At 46.8% G+C, this 22,440-nt stretch overlaps 2 protein-coding genes across 9 annotated transcripts in view; one reads left to right on the top strand and one right to left on the bottom strand.

Annotated features, from left to right (window-relative positions):
• The window catches only part of LOC143293919 (uncharacterized), a 47,824-nt gene extending 36,649 nt beyond the window's left edge, over positions 1-11,175 (top strand). For all 5 annotated transcript variants that reach the window (XM_076605299.1, XM_076605300.1, XM_076605304.1 and 2 more), the window contains one exon: positions 11,043-11,175. The gene's annotated coding sequence lies outside the window, so the exon portion shown is untranslated. The remainder of the gene's footprint in view (positions 1-11,042) is intronic.
• The window catches only part of LOC143293920 (cytosolic purine 5'-nucleotidase-like), a 211,454-nt gene continuing 199,023 nt past the window's right edge, over positions 10,010-22,440 (bottom strand). For all 4 annotated transcript variants that reach the window (XM_076605305.1, XM_076605307.1, XM_076605306.1 and 1 more), the window contains 2 exons: positions 21,377-21,495; positions 10,010-11,362 (listed from right to left, as the gene is read on the bottom strand). In XM_076605305.1, the coding sequence (XP_076461420.1) occupies positions 11,102-11,362; positions 21,377-21,495 (380 nt within the window). In that variant the 3' untranslated portion in view covers positions 10,010-11,101. The remainder of the gene's footprint in view (positions 11,363-21,376; positions 21,496-22,440) is intronic.

The following is a 22,440-nucleotide window of genomic DNA, read 5'->3' as shown; positions in this document are numbered from 1 at the left end:
TTGGGGTGTGGGGGAGTAGCTGGGGGGTGTGTGTGGGGGAAGTGTAGTTTGGGGTGTGGGGGAGTGTAGCAGGGGTGTGTGTGTGGGGGGGGAAGTGTAGTTTGGGGTGTGGGGGTGTAGCTGGGGTGTGTGTGTGGGGGAAGTGTAGTTTGGGGTGTGGGGGAGTGTAGCTGGGGGGTGTGTGTGTGTGGGAAGTGTAGTTTGGGGTGTGGGGGAGTGTAGCTGGGGTGTGTGTGTGTGTGTGTTGGAAGTGTAGTTTGGGGTGTGGGGTGATGTAGCTCCCCCATGCCTCCAGCTACCCTCCCCCCCACACCCCAACTATACGCACCCAAACCCTTAGGTATATTCCCACACACACACCAGCTACACTCCCCCCACACCAACTACACTCCCCCCCCCCCCACACACCAGCTACACTCCCTCCACACCCCAACTACACTTCCCCACACACACCAGCAACACTCCCCAACACCCCAAACTACACTTCCCCCCACACACACCCCAACTACACTTCCCCACACACACCAGCAACACTCCCCAACACCCCAAACTACACTTCCCCCCACACACCCCCCAAAACTACACTCCCCCCCACACTCACACCCCTACGCTCCCCCCACACCAGCTACACTGCCTCCACACCCCAAACTACACTTCCCCCCCACACACACACCCCCAATACTCCCCCCCCCCACACACCCCAGCTACTCCCCCCACATCCCCCCCACACTACACCCCCCCCCTCAGCTACACCAGAGTGGGGGAAGTGTAGTGGGGGGGGGGGGGGGAGGGGGGAGTGTAGCTGGGGTGTGTGGGAAGTGTAGTTTGGGGGTGATGTAGCTCCCCCAGCTACACTCCCCCCCCCCCATACTCCCCCAAACACTACACTCCCCCACACACTAGGGGAGTGGGGTTTGGGGGAGTGTAGCTGGGGTGTGTGTGTGAGGGGGGAAGTGTAGTTTGGGGTGATGTAGCTCCCCCATGCCTCCAGCTACCCACACCCCAACTACACTTCCCCCCCACCAGCTACACTCCCTCCACACCCCAAACTACACTTCCCCCCCCCCCCCCACAGAGGGGGGGGAAGTGTAGCTGGGGTGTGTGTGTGTGGGGGGGAAGTGTAGTTTGGGGTGTGGGAAGTGTAGTTTGGGGTGATGTAGCTCCCACACACTAGGGGAGTGGGGTTTGGGGGAGTGTGGAGCAGTGTAGTTTGGGGGGGGGTTGGGGGAGTTATAGCTGGGGTGTGTGTGTGGGGGGAAGTGGCGTGGGGAGTGTAGCTGGGGGGTGTGAGGAGTTTGTTTTGGGGGTGTAGCTGGAGTGTGGGGGAGTGTAGCTGGTGTAGTTTGGGGTGATGTACCTCCCCCATGCCTCCAGCTACCCTCCCCCCCCACACCCCAACTATACTCACCCAAACCCTTAGGTATATTCCCACACACACACACACCAACTACACTTCCTCAACACCCCCAGCTACACTCCCCCCACACCAACTACACCCCCCCCCCCCAAACTACACTTCCGCCCCCACACAGAGTAGGGGTGTGTGTGGGGTTTGGGGGAGTGGGGAGTGTTTTGGGGAGTGTTTTGGGGAGTGTAGTTAGGGGTGTGTGTGCGGGAAGTGTAGTTTGGGGTGTGGGGTGATGTAGCTCCCTCCCATGCCCCCAGCTACACTCCCCCGCCACACCCCCCCGAAACCCTTAAGTATACTCCCACACACACAAGCTACACTCCCCCCACACCAACTACACTCCCCCCCCCCCCCCCACAAACTACACTTCCCTCCCCCCAACACACCAGCAACACTCCAAACTACACTTCCCCCCCCCCAAAAAAAAGAAACCCCACCACACATAGAATACGGGAATGTAGCTGGTGTGTGTGGGGGGGGAATGGAGGTGTGGGGGAGTGTGTTTTCGGGTGTGTGTGCGGGAGTGTAGCTGGGGGAGTGTAGTTGAGGGAATGTAGCTGGGGTGTGTGTGGGGGAAGTGTAGTTAAGGGTTTGGGGGAAGTGTAGCTGGGGTGTGTGAGTGGGGGAAGTGTAGTTTGGGGTGTGGGTGTGTGTGAGTGAAGTTTGGGGGTGTGGGGGAGTGTAGTTTGGGGTGTGGGGTGATGTAGCTCCCCCATGCCCCCAGCTACACTCCCACCCCAACTATACTCCCCCACACCCCAAACTACACTTCCCCCACACACACACCCCAGCTACACTCCCCCACACCCCAAACTACACTTCCCCCTACACACAGAGTGTGGGGAGTGGAGATGGGGTGTAGTTGGGGGTGTGGGGAGTGTAGTTGGGGGAAAGTGTAGTTAAGGGTTTGGAGGAGTGTAGCTTGTGTGTGTGTGTGTGTGTGTGGGGGGGGGGGGGGGGGGGGGGGGGGGGGGGGGAGTGTGTTTCGGAGTGTCTAAGTGTAGTTTGGGGTGTGTGGGGAAGTGTAGTGGTGGCATGTAGCTGGTGTGTGTGTGGGAGTGTAGTTGGGTGTGGGGTGGGGGTATAGCTGGGTGTGTGTAGGTATGTAACTGGGGGAGTGTAGCTGGGGTGTGTGTGGGAAGTGTAGTTTGGGGTGCGGGGGAATGTAGCTGGAGTGTGTGTGTGGGGGAGTGTACTTGGGGGTGGGGGGTAGTGTAGTTGGGGGTGTGGGGAGTTTGTTTTGGGGTGTGGGAGTAGCTGGGGGTGTGGGGTGGGGGAATGTAGTTAAGGGTTTGGGGGAGTGTAGCTGGGGTGTGTGTGTGGGAAGTGTAGTTTGGGGTGTGGGGGAGTGTAGCTGGTGTGTGTGTGTTGGGAAGTGTAGTTTGGGGTGTGGGGTGATGTAGCTCCCCCAGCTACACTCTCCCCCCCCCCCCATACCTGAACTATACTCCCCCCAAACCCTTAAGTATACTCACACACACACACACCAGCTACACTTCCCCCCCCCCCCCCCCCACACACCCCCCCCAGCTACACTCCCCCCCCACACACACACCTACACTCCCCCCCACACCCCAAACTACACTTCCCCCCCACACACACACCCCAGCTACACTTGGGGAGTGGGGTTTGGGAGAGTGTGGAGCAGTGTAGTTGGGGGAATGTAGCTGGGGGGTGTGTGTGTGGGGGGGGCGGGCGGGGGGGAGTGGAGATGGGGTGTGTGTGTAGTTGGGGGTGTTGGGAGTGTAGTTAAGGGTGTAGTGGAGTGTGTTTTGGGGTGTGTGTGGGGGGAGTGTAGTTGTGGGTGTGGGGGAGTGTAGCTGGGAGAGCTGGGGTGTGTGGGTGGGGGAGTGTAGTTGGGGGTGTGGGGGAAGTGTAGTTTGGGGTGCGGGGGAATGTAGCTGGAGTGTGTGTGTGGGGGAGTGTACTTGGGGGTGGGGGGAGTTTGTTTTGGGGTGTGTGGGAGTAGCTGGGGGTGTGGGGTGGGGGAATGTAGCTGAGGGAGCCTAGGGGTGTAGCTGGAGGTGTGTAGGAGTGTAGTTGGGAGAGTGTGGGAGTGGAGCTGGGGTGTGTGTGTGGGGAAGTGTAGTTAAGGGTTTGGGGGAGTGTAGCTGGGGTGTGTGTGTGGGAAGTGTAGTTTGGGGTGTGGGGGAGTGTAGCTGGTGTGTGTGTGTTGGGAAGTGTAGTTTGGGGTGTGGGGTGATGTAGCTCCCCCATGCCCCCAGCTACACTCTCCCCCCCCCCCCATACCCGAACTATACTCCCCCAAACCCTTAAGTATACTCACACACACACACACACCAGCTACACTTCCCCCCCCCCCACACACACACCAGCTACACTCCCCCCACCCCCACTCCCCCCACACACCAGCTACACTCCCCCACACACACCAGCAACACTCCCCAACACCCCAAACTACACTTCCCCCCCACACACACACCCCAGCTACACTTGGGGAGTGGGGTTTGGGAGAGTGTGGAGCAGTGTAGTTGGGGGAATGTAGCTGGGGTGGGTGTGTGGGGGGGGGGGCGGGGGGGAGTGGAGATGGGGTGTGTGTGTGTAGTTGGGGGTGTGGGAGTGTAGTTAAGGGTGTAGTGGAATGTGTTTTGGGGGGTGTGTGTGGGGGGAGTGTAGCTGGGAGAGCTGGGGTGTGTGGGTGGGGGAGTGTAGTTGGGGGTGTGGGGGAGTGTAGTTTGGGGTGCGGGGGAATGTAGCTGGAGTGTGTGTGTGTGGGGGAGTGTACTTGGGGGTGGGGGGTAGTGTAGTTGGGGGTGTGGGGTGGGGGAATGTAGCTGAGGGAGCCTAGGGGTGTAGCTGGAGGTGTGTAGGAGTGTAGTTGGGAGAGTGTGGGAGTGGAGCTGGGGTGTGTGTGTGGGAAGTGTAGTTTGGGGTGTGGGGGAGTGTAGCTGGTGTGTGTGTGTTGGGAAGTGTAGTTTGGGGTGTGGGGTGATGTAGCTCCCCCATGCCCCCAGCTACACTCTCCCCCCCCCCCCCCCCATACCTGAACTATACTCCCCCAAACCCTTAAGTATACTCACACACACACACACCAGCTACACTTCCCCCCCCACACACACACCAGCTACACTCCCCCCACCCCCACCCCCCAGCTACACTCCCCCCCCACACACACACCAGCTACACTCCCCCCCACACACCAGCAACACTCCCCAACACCCCAAACTACACTTCCCCCCCACACACACACCCCAGCTACACTTGGGGAGTGGGGTTTGGGAGAGTGTGGAGCAGTGTAGTTGGGGGAATGTAGCTGGGGTGTGTGTGTGTGGGGGGGGGGGCGGGGGGGAGTGGAGATGGGGTGTGTGTGTAGTTGGGGGTGTGGGGAGTGTTTTGGGGTGTGTGTGGGGGGAGTGTAGTTGTGGGTGTGGGGGAGTGTAGCTGGGAGAGCTGGGGTGTGTGGGTGGGGGAGTGTAGTTGGGGGTGTGGGGGAATGTAGCTGGTGTGTGTGTGTGGGGGGGAAGTGTAGTTAAGGGTTTGGGGGAGTGTAGTTGGGGTATGTGTGTGTGGGTGGGGGAGTGTAGTTAAGGGTTTGGAGGAGTGTAGTTGGGGTGTGGGGGGAGTGTAGCTGGTGTGTGTGTGTGGGGGGGGAAGTGTAGCTGGGGATGTGGGGAGTGTGTTTTGGGGTGTGTGTGTGTGTGGGGGGGGGGGGAAGTGTAGTTGGGGTGTTGGGGAGTTATAGCTGGGGTGTGTGTGTGTGGGGGGGGGGGGGGGGGGGGAGGTGTAGTTGAGGGAGCCTAGGGGTGTAGCTGGGGTGTGTGTGTGTGTGTGTGTGTGTGGGGGGGGGGGGGGAAGTGTAGTTGAGGGAGCCTAGGGGTGTAGCTGGGGTGTGTGTGTGTGTGTGTGTGTGGGGGGGGGGGGGGAAGTGTAGCTGGGGGGGGGTGGTGGTGTGGGGGGGGGGGGAAGTGTAGCTGGGGTGTGTGTGTGGGGGGGGGGGGGGGAAGTGTAGTTGGGGGTGTGTGTGTGTGTGGGGAAGTGTAGTTGGGGTGTGTGTGTGTGTGTGGGGGGGGGGGGTAGTGCAGTTGGGGGTGGTGTGGGGAGTGTAGTTGGCAGTTAATGGTCCACACCACCTGAAACAAAAGACCTGTACCAAGAATAACGCTTTATCTAAACCTGTCTGTGGCAAAATACTAATGGTCCATATACAGCCAAAGATACACAAAGGTCACAACTTGAGTACACATCTATAAATGCTATGTATATTGACCTGGCCTAGGAATGTATGTCCAGTTCATGCCAAAACCACCACCACCACCACAAAGACTACATCCAGCTAGCACAGCACACAAAATAACATGAAAAGTCTGCACCATCTTACACATTGATAACCAGAAAAAACAACAAAAAAAATTCCATCAAACAGGAAAATAAGAACAATATTTGAAGTAAGTTTAACTATCACATCAACAAGTAAAGATGTTTGGGACCATAGCCAACACATTTGGTCCAGGACAACTGACATATCAGAAACCATTGTACTTTGTATTATGCTGTGTTTGAGAATCAAAGGTGTGTACAAAACATTGGGTGCATGTGTTTTCGCAGTTCTGTTGTCATGGCAGTGATATATTCTGTGAAAACAACACACCCCACATGCACTGAAAACCCCCCAACCACCATGTATACTGTGGGATATGCTTTTCACTGTTGGGTAGCCCAACTTCATTCTAAATATATTTTCAGTTTCAGTGTTTCTGAAAATCCTTTTCACAATTTCCAAAGTATGTCTCCTCACTATTGGCAAAAATCTGAAAAAGATAAGTCTTAAGATTTGGAACATTTGAGCTTTTAGTCAAGACAACCATAATCATTTACAATAATAAGTCAAGTGAAAGGTATTATCTTATGACAGCATTGGATTCCAAGGTAACATATAAGGTGACTAAGGTAGAACAGGTGATTACCATTTATCTGTCCACCCCCCCCCCCCCCCCCCCCCCCCCCCCCCCCCCTTGTATGCACGAAGAAAACGTGCATGCGCACTCTCCTTCATAATCAGTCCAACAGAAAAACCAACACTGTCCACAACTTGGAAGTCACTGACAGAAATATGAAAAGATTCAATGCAAATAAAAGTACTGAGGTGAAAATGGGTAGCAAAATAAACAGGGGTTATAAAAAATATGTTAAGAAACTGAATATAAGTTTGTGGATAAAACTTTGATTCTGAAATATAGAGCAGCAGAGATTCTGGCATAAAAATGAATTTGAAAGACTGATCTAGATTAAAAAAATTAATCTGTTCATTTGAAAATTACTAAAACAGTGTGTACACATTCTCTCCTCTGTGCACTGAAAGTAAATGTGCATTTGTCTCGGGAGCATGCACATAATCATTGTATCAATAATCTTACACACAGAAAGAGAGAACTGGTGATTTAGATTCAAGACAGACACCCAATTTTAAGAAGAAAATGTCTCGTCATTAGTGAGCTTTGAAAATAATCTCAGAGGGAATCTGAAAATAATCATGTTGTAAGCTAATCAAAATAATCTCATATTCAGCTTTTGATATGACTGAATGTAATTCATTTCAAACCTTCAATCTGTCGATGTGGTCTATTATTCAGCACATAATACTATGTTGTAATAGTCATGTTCATTGTATTTTGTCATTTCCAGTAATAAAAAAAAAAAAATGTTGTAGAGTGAAAACATGAGATGGACATAAACATTAATTGTGAAAAGTTGGGACAAATAAATCTTGTCATGTGAAAACGTGCACTGTCATTCATGAATATTGTGACTTTAGTATTCATGTATGGAACTGTCTCAATCAAACATCTTAAAACTCTAGCAAATAAACCCAAAGAAAATTCTCAACATATTCTTACTAGCCTTGCAAAATGAATTCTGAAACAAGGGGAATGTCTACACATCTATCACAGCTCCTGAAATATGTTGCAACCCCACTGACCAGGAGGCATATCATCATTAAATAAACCCACTCAAAGTATCAACAACTGTCATAAACATTGAATCTTCATAACCATTAAAGTGCAGATTATATCACAAACATTAACCCTCCAGTTCTATCACATCTCGGAGAAATGTAACAGATTGTTTCATTAACTGTCTATGGAGTTCTGTCACAATCGCAGAATATCACACCCTATTTCCTTAACACAAACATTGCCTGTCTATGGAGTTCTGTCACAATCGCAGAATATCACACCCTATTTCCTTAACACAAACATTGACTGTCTATGGAGTTCTGTCACAATCACAGAATATCACACCCTATTTCATTAACACAAATGACTGTCTCTATGGAGTTACATCACAATCACAGAATATCACACTATTTCCTTAACACAAATGACCGTCTCTATGGAGTTCTGTCACAATCACATAATATCACACCCTATTTCATTAACAACACAAACATTGACCGTCTCTATGGAGTTGTCTCTATGGAGTTCTGTCACAATCAGAATGTCACACCCTATTTCATTAACAACACAAACATTCTCTATGGAGTTCTGTCACATTCACAGAATATCACACCCTATTTCCTTAACACAAACATGTTCTGTCAATCACAGAATATCACACCCTATTTCTTTAACAACACAAACATTGACCGTCTCTATGGAGTTATGTCACACCCTATTTCCTTAACAACACAAACATTGACCGTCTCTATGGAGTTCTGTCACAATCACAGAATATCACACCCTATTTCCTTAACAGCACAAACATTGACCGTCTCTATGGAGTTCTGTCACAATCACAGAATGTCACACCCTATTTCCTTATCACTAACACGCACTAGTTGTGTAACAAACCATAGAAATGTCACTATGTTCAGCGTTACATAAACTCTAAAATAGACACTCCACAAACTCTACATCCAAACATGAAAAGTGTAAAAGCACTGTACCAGTCACAGAAGTGACATATACCGTCCATACCTGTCAGCTATGTGAAGACTATCAAAACAGAATATAAAACATTTACTGTCACAAAGGTAAAGCTTTTTCTTCAGACATTTCTTCTGTTCCCTTGCTTACAAAAAATGCTCTATTCTTCTTTACAGATTCCATATCAGTCAAGGCTCTTTTCCAAAGGTGTATACATGAAATATATATATTTATCTTGCCTTTTTGTTCATGAAATAATACAGCTTTGAAAATCTTAAGTAGCAGCATGTGGAAAAGGCAAAATAAAGGCATACCTAGTGGCTATAATAAAAAAACCAAACACCACTGATTATCAAAGCATGGCAAAGCAAAACATGTCATGCACAAACCTCACATGGTATATGATGATGGGAATGAACAATGGTTGGATTACTGTGTAGACTACACCTGAGAACACATCCTGACACTGTACAGACATCAAATGTCATTTAACACATTTCCACAAGTTAAAGCACATTACACACACACACACACACACAAAAAAAAAAAAAAAAAAAAAATCCTTGGTCAGTGATCAAGATTTACTTCTCCAGCTGATTTCATTGTTTAACTTTTTTCTTTTAATATGTACTGATGTAGTTTTTGATACTTTCACATTTCAATAGCTTGTCTTGCACATCATAACCTTGAATGGCGTTTTTATCACATGATATCAGATTGGACTCTTAAACCTGACATCCCAGCAGTATTCATCAATCATGGGCACCAGATCTGGAATCTCTTTCATCCTAAATCTGTACATCAAAGTACATAAATTAATCATTTTGGGTCAAAAACAGATTTGACTGGAAAAGACTAAACCAAGCGATTTAAACAGATTCTAATTAAAAAAAAAAAAAGAAGAGTATTTGGAAAATAATGAGTACTAGTATTTGGAAAATGCCACCAAATATGAAAAGCTCCAATTTTAACCATTATAATCAAAAGAAACAAGAAAAAAAAACTAATGTTAATCAGATTTAATTTATGAAAAAGGGAAACATCTTTTATCTTTTCCTATTTTTTTTTCTTCATTAAAAAAAATTATTTATCTTTTTAACTGAAGATCCAGCTGCTGCCAGCAATGCTGTGAACAGACAGCAGAATCATACACTTAAAGTACCTACGTCCATAGTTCATGTAGTTTTTCATTTTTCTTTTCAAATAATGTTCACTGATAACCAAATGATTGGGGTAACTACCTCTATCTGCCATAACATACACGAATGAAGGGCAATAACTTGGAAATCAACACTTCTTGGGTTCATGTAAGCAGAGTTTTTGTTGTATTTTATCTAATATCTTGTTTGTGTTAGTGTTAATTCATGTTTACAGGTATGTGTACAGGCAGTTTATATATATCTATCTAAAGTGACCAAGATGAGAAGAAAAGGTTTACATTGAACAAACACATGAACAAGTTTGTTAAAAGTGAAACCCACAAGACATAGGTCTGCACAACAGTTAGTGGTCAGGATCACTGTATTTTAAAGTGACTCGCTCACAGGAAATGTCATTGCACAATTATAAGTACCAAGTATAGTCATGATTATAGCTGTGCATCATGGTTAATAACTGCCACTGTGATACTTTCTGTGGCACAAGGAGTGTGGCCATAAAAGGGTCCAGTCTCAAAACTGATGACTGAATGTCTGTCCATCCACATGTCGCTGTGGGACAAGGTCTGGTGAACACAGTGTGTGTGGGACGTGGGGGGACTGAGATGTGCTGACACAACTTTCTGACAGTGTGTGTGTGTCTGCAGTGCTTGGACCCACCATGCCTGCCTTCACCACCATGAAAAAAAAAATGAAAAAGCAAAAAAACAAAAACACAGCAAAATGGAAAAACAGAAAAAAAAGGCATAAAAAGGAGGAAATAATGAACAAATTCAGGTTTTTTTTTCTGAGAAACATATTGATGCACAGCTTTGGGTTGCAAGTATCTGGGGTTTTTTTTTCCTTTGTGAAAAATACATTGTAAATACTAGGTCAAGAGTTGTGACACATATCAATGCATTAAAAAGTTTTGGGAGGTGATTCCGATGCATTTATGTGCTGCTTATATGAGACAGAAGCATAGAGATTAAAATTATTTACTCATGTGTACCTTGTGCGTGTACGTGTTGTGTGTGAGGGACGGAGGGATTTTATTTTCCGACAGACAGTACATGCTGTGTGACATTTTCACTCACCTCTGAGGAAAAATGAATGGTTTGTGACATAATGTATTGTGCATCCATTCCAAAAATGGACACATCGCTTTTCTGTGTTGGATTCTCCTCCACTAAACTGGTCACACAGGATCCAAGTTTGTACCAGTGGCAAAAGACACAATGACCAGAACCCAAACTGCATTGTAGAAGCAAAATCCGAAATAAACCCACACAACAAGGAGGTGCCGAATTAAAGCAAACCAGAAAACCCTGATCTGCTTAATTGAAACATTGGTTCAGAGGCAGCTGACTTACTTGCTCCACCATAATTTGGAGGTGGCGCCCTATCAAGGGCAAGAACTCCAACACTGCCCTAACCCCCGGAAACTTTTGTGATCCTAACAACCTGAAAAAAAGAAATATACAGAGGAAAAAAAGCACACCTAATGATCACAAAAATCTGACAATGACACACCAAGCAAAGATAGCAAATGCGAGAGAGAGAGAGAGAGAGAGAGAGCAATGACAGTCCACTAATGCCTGAGAAAATTATCAGTGACACCCGGGGAAAAACCCCCATCGGTGTCATCACGGACAGCGACGACGGGCGCCATTTCAGCCGTCGATGGAATCGGAAGCGACACTCTCCCCTCCGTCGTCCTCCTCCAGCAGACAGTCGCCCACCTGCGTGACGCTCTGGGGGGTCTCGGCGAAGGGGTGGGGCAGCCCCCCCACACTGCTGTCGCGGGACAGCGGGGGCCGAGCGGTCTCCTCCTCCGGCGTGTCGCAGATGGTGCGGCTGCGGTTGCACATGGACAGTCGGCGCATGTCGCGTGTCACAATGTCCTCGTGTTTCACTGTGGACTCGTGAGGCATCTGGTGGACGGGGAATCAGTGGTGTGGAATGACGGATTAAACAGTGTCAAGGTGGTGTCAAAGTGTGTACAGAATACAGTAGTATGAGTGGTTAAACAGTGTCAAAGTGTGTACAGAATACATTGGCATGAGTGGTTAAACAGTGTCAAGGTGGTGTCAAAGTGTGTACAGAATACAGTGGTATGAGTGATCAGTGTCAAGGTGTCAAAGTGTGTACAGAATACATTGGCATGAGTGGTTAAACAGTGTCAAGGTGGTGTCAAAGTGTGTACAGAATACAGTGGTATGAGTGATCAGTGTCAAGGTGTCAAAGTGTGTACAGAATACAGTAGTATGAGTGGTTAAACAGTGTCAAGGTGGTGTCAAAGTGTGAACAGAATACAGTGGTATGAGTGATTAAACAATGTCAAGGTGTCAAAGTGTGTACAGAATACAGTGCTATGAGTGATTAAACAGTGTCAATGAGGTGTCCAAATGTATACAGAATACAGTGGTATGAGTGATTAAACAGTGTCAAAGTGTGAACAGAATCCAGTGGCATTAATGATTAATTCTATTACCGCAAACCTGAGTTGGGTGGATTTTCACCTCATGCTGGGCACTTGGTGGCCATGTGAAGCCTGGAAACAGGCTTAAAGAAACAACAACAACAAAAATTTGTGGCGATTTTTTACCATCGTTTACAGATTCAAAATAAGTGTATGGTACCTTTGGAAAGAAAACTCTCTTCTACCACACTATTGTATTTGTGTAAGTGTTTTTTTTTTCTCTGTTGTATTAGCTGTACCTGAAGTAGAGAAGAAAAAAAAGAGCAAAACTTGCATTCCACACAAAACGTGCACAGGAGTGTGTTAAAACATTACAAAATAATGTATACTCAACGATTTAATCGTTCACACACCTCAAACATTCAAAGAGTTAATCTTGAACACTGATTTAAAATTCAGCTTCACACACTTGCACATAAAACAAAATACAACAAAAATGTCAAGAGGCAAACACTGTCATATTCAACACAAGTCCTATCAGTATTGTTTCCTCATTATTTTCACTTTCATCCCTAATGACTCAGTCTGCACGTAAATTGTCTTCATTTTCTCTGTAATTCTCGTTATTTTCTGAATTGCTTTGCTTGTCAACAAAACCACTTGGAATAACCTCTTAAAGCACTTCAAGTGACGCGACCACCCAACTTGTTCTCTCTAATGCCATCTTCGCAGCAAAGTGACTGGTGTGAAATGTGTTGTTTCCACGTAGTGGATTCTACCAATTAATAAACTGGGTTAAGTTCAAGGGAAGTTACTCTAGAGATAGATGGGTGATCGCTGGGTAGAATTATGAGTTTTTTTCCCTTAGAACATTGGTGGCGAGTTTTTGCTTCCGGGTCAAACTTGGTACACAGATGTGCATACAACTTGTGCAAATGATGCAATCAGGCAGATGTGCGTGCCCAGTTTTCTGTGCAGCCTGTAGATCCAGATGTGTGGGTAGTACACTGTGAAGCAAGTGTTGAAAGAGTGGATGTGGACTGATCCATCGTCACCACAGAACATGTGCTTTAAACTGAAAATAAATCAGTGAATGTCAAAGTCATCACTCCCTGTGGATTGTAGGTGCTGGGACAACCCATATACCAAGCTGTAGTGTGTGTGTGTGGGACTGGATGTGGGACTGGATGTGGGCTGTGTGGGACTGGATGTGTGATGTGTGTGGGACTGGATGTGGGCTGTGTGGGACTGGGTGTGGACTTGATGTGTGATGTGTGTGGGACTGGATGTGGGCTGTGTGGGACTGGGTGTGGGCTGTGTGGGACTGGATGTGGGCTGTGTGGGGATGTATGGTGGACTGGATGTGGGCTGTGTGTGGGACTGGATGTGGGCTGTGTGGGGATGTATGGTGGACTGGATGTGGGCTGTATGGTGGACTGGATGTGTGATGTGTGTGGGACTGGATGTGGGCTGTGTGTGGGACTGGATGTGTGCTGTGTGGGACTGGATGTGTGTAGGACTGGATGTGGGCTGTGTGGTGGACTGGATGTGTGCTGTATGGTGGACTGGATGTGGGCTGTGTGTGGGACTGGATGTGGGCTGTGTGTGGGACTGGATGTGTGTGGGACTGGATGTGGGCTGTGTGGTGGGCTGGATGTGTGTAGGACTGGATGTGGGCTGTGTGTAGGACTGGATGTGGGCTGTATGGTGGACTGGATGTGGGCTGTGTGTGGGACTGGATGTGGGCTGTATGGTGGACTGTGTGTGGGACTGGATGTGGGCTGTGTGGGACTGGATGTGGGCTGTATGGTGGACTGGATGTGTGTGGGACTGGATGTGGGCTGTGTGGGACTGGATGTGGGCTGTGTGGGACTGGATGTGGGCTGTATGGTGGACTGGATGTGTGTGGGACTGGATGTGTGTGGGACTGAATGTGTGCTGTGTGTGGGACTGGATGTGGGCTGTGTGAGACTGGATGTGGGCTGTGTGAGGGACTGAATGTGTGCTGTGTGTGGGACTGGATGTGGGCTGTGTGTGGGACTGAATGTGTGCTGTGTGTGGGACTGGATGTGGGCTGTGTGGGACTGGATGTGTGCTGTGTGTGGGACTGGATGTGGGCTGTGTGGGACTGGATGTGTGCTGTGTGGGACTGGATGTAGGCTGTGTGGGACTGGATGTGTGCTGTGTGTGGGACTGATGTGGGCTGTGTGTGGGACTGGATGTAAGCTGTGGTTGGTTGATGCAACTGGAAGTGTGCAGACAATGGGACAGATGGAACATGACAGTTTAAGTCCTCTTTCAGACATCCTGACCCAACTGTTCTGTTCTCAGCTGAGACAAAACTGAACAAAACAAAAAGACCCCCCCCCCAAAAAAAAAAAAAAAAAAAAAAAAAAAACCAACAAAAAACACACACATACCCATAAATTCCCTGAAGGGTTAATGGACAATACTAATGAAAAGAGAAAGCATGGATGTGCATTTCAACACACATACAGAGACATGGATGTGCATTTCAACACACATACAGAGACATCGATGTGCATGTAAACACACATACAGAGACATGGATGTGCATTTCAACACACAGAGACATGGATGTGCATGTAAACACATACAGAGACATGGACGTGCATGTAAACACATACAGAGACATGGATGTGCATGTAAACACACATACAGAGACATGGATGTGCATGTAAACACACATACAGACATGGGTGTGCATGTAAACACACAGAGACATGGATGTGCATGTAAACACACATACAGAGACATGGATGTGCATGTAAACATGCATACAGAGACATGGGTGTGCATGTAAACACACAGACATGGATGTGCATTTCAACACACAGAGACATGTACGTGCATGTAAACACACAGAGACATGGGTGTGCATTTAAACAAACATACAGAGACATGGGTGTGCATGGATGTGCATTTAAGCACACATACAGAGACATGGGTGTGCATTTCAACACACAGAGACATGGGTGTGCATGTAAACACATACAGAGACATGGGTGTGCATTTAAACACATACAGAGACATGGATGTGCATGTAAACACACGTACAGAGACATGGATGTGCATGTAAACACACATACAGAGGATTTTAGGACATTTGCCACCCGGACATTTGCCACCCGGACTTCTGCCACCGGATTTTTACCACCCTAGGACATTTGCCACCCGGATGTTTACCACCCGGACTTTTGCCAACATAGGACATGTGCCACCCCAGGACATTTGCCACCCGGATGTTTACCACCCGGACTTTTGCCAACCTAGGACAAGTGCCACCCCAGGACATTTGCCGCCTGGATGTTTGCCACCCGGACAGTTGCCTTCTGGATGTTTACCACCCAGATTTTTGCCATGTAGATTTTGGCAAATCTATGACATTTGCCCTCTTTGAACATTTCCCATGAAAATTTGAAATGAATTCTTGCAAACATTTTCATGACAGTGATGTTTTGTTTGAAGCTGCATCCCCCCCCCCCAACCCCCACCCCCCCACCCACATCTTTCTCTGTCTTTTTTTCTTTCTTTCTTTCTCTGTCTTTCTTTCTTTCTTTCTCTGTCTTTCTTTCTTTTTTTCTTTATTTATTTCTCTGTCTTTCTTTCTTTCTTTCTCTTTCTTCCTTTCTTTTTTTTCATTCTTCTCTACAAAACCGAAATTGTCTGTGTGCATCCCCCCCCCCCCCCCCCCCCCCAACATCACGCCTTTTCTGTCGCGCTGATTCCAAGAAATGATGCTCTGGTTCTCTGACACATTTCCATGTCAGTGATTCGAAAAATCTGGGTTCGATGAAACAGCAGTCCCCTGCCCTTCACATGCCTTGAACTGATTCCCAGAAATGATGCTCAGATTCTTGGAAACATAGACCTGACCACACAGTGATTCCAAGAATCCGGGTACTATAGAGCATCATTGTTTTAGTTGCTGAATGCATTTCCACAACTATGGAGTTCATTGCAACAACCAGAGGCGGCAGAAAACTTCTTTATGAAGGATTCTGCTATGTAAAGCTCAAAGATTTGTCAGATGGGAAAGAATCATGGGAATGTGAACTAAGGAGGAGAACAAACTGCAAAGCGAAACTGCATCTGCGGGGCAACAGATTACTCGATCAAATCAATGAGCACACTCACGCTGCAGATGCAGCAAGAACAGAAATGTTAGCCACTCGGGCAAACATGACACAAAGAGCAAAAGATACGGAGGAAACGCCACAGCAAATCATAACAGAAGGTGTGCGTAATATGTCAGACGCAGCGAGTGGGAGAATGGTTACTGTTGAGAACGTTCGTCGAAATATCCGTCGCAATAGACAACATGCTGGGAATCGACTGCCAGTACCCCAGAATGCTGCCGCCATAGTAATTCCCCCAGCATACCAGGTTACCACCAGAGGTGGTCTCTTCTTGAGGTATGACAATGGTGAAGGAAACGCAGAGAGGATCCTCATCTTCATGAGCGATGATGGCCAGCAGTGCTTATTGGCGTCGCAGTTTTGGTTTGCAGATGGCACATTTAAGACTGTCCCCGATCAGTTTTTCCAGCTCTACACGCTACATAGTCTTTCTGCAAATGGACGAGTTTTCCCATGCGTCTTTGTGTTGTTGACCAACAAAAGGCAGGATACATATGAACATGTCCTTCGAGAAGTTTCGGCTCTTGCTGGAAACGGACTCCATCCAGAGGAAGCACTGATAGACTTTGAGAGAGCGGCACTGAATGCACTCGCCAACGTCTTCCCCGGTATAGAAGTAAAGGGCTGCTTCTTCCATCTCACCCAAAACGTGTATCGTCAGGTATGTAGGCCAATGGTCGAGTCTTAGAAATGGTCATTTTTTTTCATTCAGATGAATAAAAATGTGTAGAGTACAGTCTGAAACAGACATTGAAAAAGTAAATCAAGTGATTGTCGATGCTTCAGTTTTTGGATTACATGTATACTATTTGAAAAATTGAAGTGGCCATGGCTTAGCACTTTCTTCAATTCAGTGAAGTGTGAAATTAAAAAAAACCGCTCTCAGTGAGGGCTATTGAAAATTATTAGAAATATTTCTAAATTATCCAGTCAAATAATGTTACAACAGTAACCATGGTTAACCACGATAACCGTAAAACCATGGTAACCGTGATCTAACTACGTCAAAATGATTTCTTAATTTTTTCTATCAAGAGTAATATTGATTTATCAATCTAATCCTTGGCCCAGCATACTCTGCTGTCAGCCTTGGTGCCTGGGAGACCTTCGGGAAACCCGATGGGTGACCATGTATTCACCCAAAGAAAATTTGAAGTAGCAACCTAGAAACCTACTGATCAGTATTGTGATGATATTCTGTATGTCTATTGCCTTGGGAATTGTGTTAGATTGGTTTGGTTACAGCATGGTTAACCATGTATAATCGCGGGATATGTGAAATAGCATTGAATAGCCGAAAAGGTGTTAAAATGCGGTCCCATATGCCCCCCCACCCCCCCCACCCCATGACAAAAAGGGCGCCTCTCATGTTAACCTTGCATTTCAGATTCAGGCTCATGGGCTAGCAAATGCCTACCAGGCAGACACTGAATTCGCTCTTCAACTTAGAATGATTCCTGCCTTAGCATTTGTGCCTCCTGATGATGTTATCCAATCTTTCGAGGAGCTCCAAGTTTACCTGCCTGCCAATGCTGCACCTATTCTCCAATACTTTTAAGCCACGTACATTGGAGAAGAAAGGAACAATGGCAACGGTCGAAGGAATCCACTGTTTGCAATTGAAATGTGGAACATGCATGAACGCACACTCCAAAACCTGCCAAGAACAAATAACAACGTCGAGGGGTGGCATCGTCGACTACAAGCTGATATCGGGGTTTATCATCCAAATTTCTGGAAATTCCTTGATGTAATCAAAAGGGAAGAATCCTTGACGCATGTGGAGATGGTCCAAGATCAGGCTGGTCAGAATCCTCGTCAGCAGAGGGCTGTTTACCGAGACGTCCAGCAGCGCATAAGGAACATTGTGGAAGACTACCCCAACCGAGATATCATCGCATTCCTTAGAGGAATAGCACACAATTTTAACTATTGATCTTGCCATGAAAGAACTGAGAGGCTAGGGCCTGTTGTATCTGATTCATTGGAACTGACTGAGATGATGCCTACATTGTTGTGTTAGTGAGTCTGTGTTAGTATTCTTAAGAACACTCTCTCCACCAGCACAGCCTGACTTGCCCAATTAATGGAAACTGTGTTTAATTTTGCTCAATTGCAGTAAAGTCTCTTACGGGATCGTGGCCCCTGCGACCACAATTGGCTGGGACGATTAGAAGTTTCAGAGGCACGCCTGCACATCTACGTTCACACGGATGTAGGCGTGCCTCTGAAACTTCCACAGTCAATGACCAATCCCGTTCCCAGCCGACTGTGGTCGCACGGGCTGCGATCCGGGTAGGACCAACTTGGTAGGACCAACTTTACAGTACTGTAGTTCATGTTGTAATTTAGGAAGTGGAGAACCACTATATGATAATATGTCACTATTGTCAATATTTTACTCTCAAGGTGTTACTGGTGCCTTTGTGTTTGGCAAAGCATTTTATGTCAGATATGACTTCTACTATTTGTCTACTGGAAGCGTGGTGCACAAGAAACCAAAGTGGCAAGTACGCCATTGTGACAATGCCACTGCTACCTGATTTTGAAATAACAGTTCTAATAAGAAATTTATTAGGTAATTAGTCACTGCAGCCCAAATTGGTGCCAGGTCACCGTCGCTTTGATTTCAGTCACAGGTGTGCGATGGGCTTTTTTTTTTTTCTGTGTTGATTCCAGGTTATGTAATTAGTCACTGTAGCCCGAATTGGTGCCAGGTCACCGTCGCTTTGATTTCAGTCACAGGTGTGCGATGGGTTAGGTCGTAAATAATTATTTACAGTATTTTTTCTGTGTTGATTCCAGGTTATGTAATTAGTCACTGTAGCCCGAATTGGTGCCAGGTCACCGTCGCTTTGATTTCAGTCACAGGTGTGCGATGGGTTAGGTCGTAAATAATTATTTACAGTATTTTTTCTGTGTTGATTCCAGGTTATGTAATTAGTCACTGTAGCCCAAATTGGTGCCAGGTCACCGTCGCTTTGATTTCAGTCACAGGTGTGTGATGGGTTACGTCGTAAATAATTATTTACAGTATTTTTTCTGTGTTGATTCCAGGTTATGTAATTAGTCACTGTAGCCCGAATTGTTGATTCCAGGTGTGAACCATCTGTTGTATTCAAGTACCGGTAATTACAATTATGCCGTGCCCTTTTTAAAAAGCCCTCATGTAAGAATTTTTTTTTTAAATGAGTACTTTGACAAATGACTTGTCTTATGCCAAAAGCTGTTTTGTTTGGTAGACAATGATACTGGTGTCTTTGGCTGAGCAATTGAATTATACTCTGGATCCTTCTGTAAGGGATCGAAAGTGTTCACCCCCTCAATCCATTACAGAATGAGTTGACAAAATGGTACTTTTATATGAAACAGACAATATTTTGGTGGTTGGCCCACTCACTTAGCGGTCTTTTTTATTTCACTAATAGGCTTTGGCTTTTCTTGCTCTCTTACAGAAGCATCATGATCTTTATGAAAACTGCCAGTTTTACCAGGTCTGTTTCATTACAGTATGATGCCGGCTACCGTAATGTCTTGATTCAAATTGTTACTGATGTTCAGTTTTACAATAAATCCATGTTTGAAAAATTTATTCATCTAACTGTTGTGAATTTTTCAACCGAGTTTAAGACAGATTCTGACCAACACTGTTCAAATGAAGATTTAATTAGGTCGCCCATCCAGGTCTTGAAAGTCTGCTGATGATGACTCGGCGAAATATCAGTTAGCCTTTGTAGGCGATTGATTAACGCTGGCAAATGTACAGGTGTCGGATTTTTTTCATCGGCAAAACCTACTGGAAAGGCCCGGGTGGCAGATGTCCTAGGGTGGCAAATGTCCTATGTTGGTAAAAGTCCGGGTGGTAAAAATCCGGGTGGCAGATGTCCTAGGGTGGCAAATGTCCTATGTTGGTAAAAGTCCGGGTGGTAAAAATCCGGGTGGCAAATGTCCTAGGGTGGCAGATGTCCTATGTTGGCAAATGTCCGGGTGGTAAAAATCCGGTGGCAGAAGTCCGGGTGGTTATTGTCCGGGTGGCAAATGTCCTGTTAGGCATACAGAGACATGGACGTGCATTTCAACACACATACAGAGACATGGACGTGCATGTAAACACACACACAGAGACATGGACGTGCATGTAAACACACATACAGAGACATGGGTGTGCATGTAAACACACATACAGAGACATGGGTGTGCATGTAAACACACATACAGAGACATGGACGTGCATGTAAACACACATACAGACATGGATGTGGATGTAAACACACATTCAGAGACATGGATGTGCATTTCAACACACATACAGAGACATGGGTGTGCATTTCAACACACATACAGAGACATGGGTGTGCATGTAAACACACAGAGACATGGATGTGCATGTAAACACACATACAGAGACATGGGTGTGCATGTAAAGACACATACAGAGACATGGACGTGCATGTAAACACACAGACATGGGTGTGCATTTCAACACACATACAGAGACATGGATGTGGATGTAAACACACACACAGAGACATGGATGTGCATGTAAACACACAGAGACATGGACGTGCATTTCAACACACATACAGAGACATGGACGTGCATGTAAACACACATACAGAGACATGGACGTGCATGTAAACACACATACAGAGACATGGGTGTGCATGTAAACACACATACAGAGACATGGATGTGCATGTAAACACACATACAGAGACATGGGTGTGCATGTAAACACACACACAGAGACATGGGTGTGCATGTAAACACACACACAGAGACATGGGTGTGCATGTAAACACACATACAGAGACATGGGTGTGCATGTAAACACACATACAGAGACATGGGTGTGCATGTAAACACACATACAGAGACATGGACGTGCATTTCAACACACATACAGAGACATGGAAGTGCATGTAAACACACACACAGAGACATGGGTGTGCATGTAAACACACATACAGAGACATGGATGTGCATGTAAACACACATACAGAGACATAGATGCAAACACAAATACTATGTACACACACATTTCCTAACCAGTCCCCCTCACTAGCCCTTGCAAAAAACGCAGACACACACATACATACATACATACACACTCACACATACAAAGACATGCACACACACACACAGACACACTGGTACATACTTAGACGCACACAAAACACACACAGACACACTGGTACATACTTAGACGCACACAACACACACACACAGACACACTGGTACATACTTAGACGCACACAACACACACACACAACACACTAGTACATACTTAGATGCACACAACGCACACACACAGACACACTGGTACATACTTAGACGCACACAACACACACACCCAACACACTGACCAGCATGGCTGGAGCGCGGAAGATGTAGTTGAGGGGGTAGTTGATGAGGTTGAGGAAGGAGGCAGCGTACAGGTCGGCGTAGCGCATCACTTGGCTGGCAAAGAACGTCTGGTGTGACCCTAATCACACACACACACACATACACCATGCACACAAACCAGCTGCCGTGGCGAAGTGGTTAGCGTGGCCGACTGACAGCTGGGAGGATGTGGGTTCGAATCCCAGCGGATATGGGTTTTATCAGCCCATGTCGGCTCCTACCCAGAGCCGAGTGTGCTATGGGCTTAAATGGGGAGACTGGGACCACACAGTCAAGTATCATCAACTTCGCGGATGCGTTGCATCTTTGGGTGTGTTGGTCTAATTTCATGACCAGCACTGCAAGTGTCTGTGTCTGTCAGGCAGGAAGCGCTGAGTCATGTAGTCCCAAACCTAAATGGACCTCAATAGCATCATCATCATCATCATCGTCATTCTCCTCCTCCTCCTCCATCAATAAACACACACTAAAAAAAGCCCCAAATCATGTTGCCTTTCATGCCCTGCTCTCTTGGTGACCTCAGTTTCAATACCCCTCCACTGGTGACCTAACATGGACGGTTCCCTGCGGACTGACAGCACTGGGACCGCGACAGATGAACCCAGGTGTGGCCGTGTATGGAGGACTCTGAGCAGCGTGGGAGCAATGCCACTGAAACGGTGCAGATGACGGGGCAGCGAAAGGCACACATGCATCCCCACACCCCATACCCATCCTCCCAGCCCAAACCTCCTCACATAATCAGGTCCTTTCCCCAAGGGACACAACACCATGCCAAAACCGGGCCTCGAACCCTGGACACTGGTGAACACTGAAGACCAGTGGCTGACCTACTCTGCCACGTCCCCCATAATTTCATCACACAGGCAATATGATAACACCAAAGGGGGCGTGGTAATTCTGTGGATGGCACTTTGTAAAAGGGGGTCATCTCATGGAGCAGGGTACAAAATTCAATATTTTTTTTGTATTTACATGATAGTTAAAACAAAACGAAAAACAAAATCAACAAAAGACCCCCCAC

This window comes from Babylonia areolata, chromosome 19 (genome assembly GCF_041734735.1).
Source record: "Babylonia areolata isolate BAREFJ2019XMU chromosome 19, ASM4173473v1, whole genome shotgun sequence".
Taxonomy (NCBI): Eukaryota; Metazoa; Mollusca; class Gastropoda; order Neogastropoda; family Buccinidae; genus Babylonia; species Babylonia areolata.
This window is presented reverse-complemented; position numbering and strand designations above follow the sequence as displayed.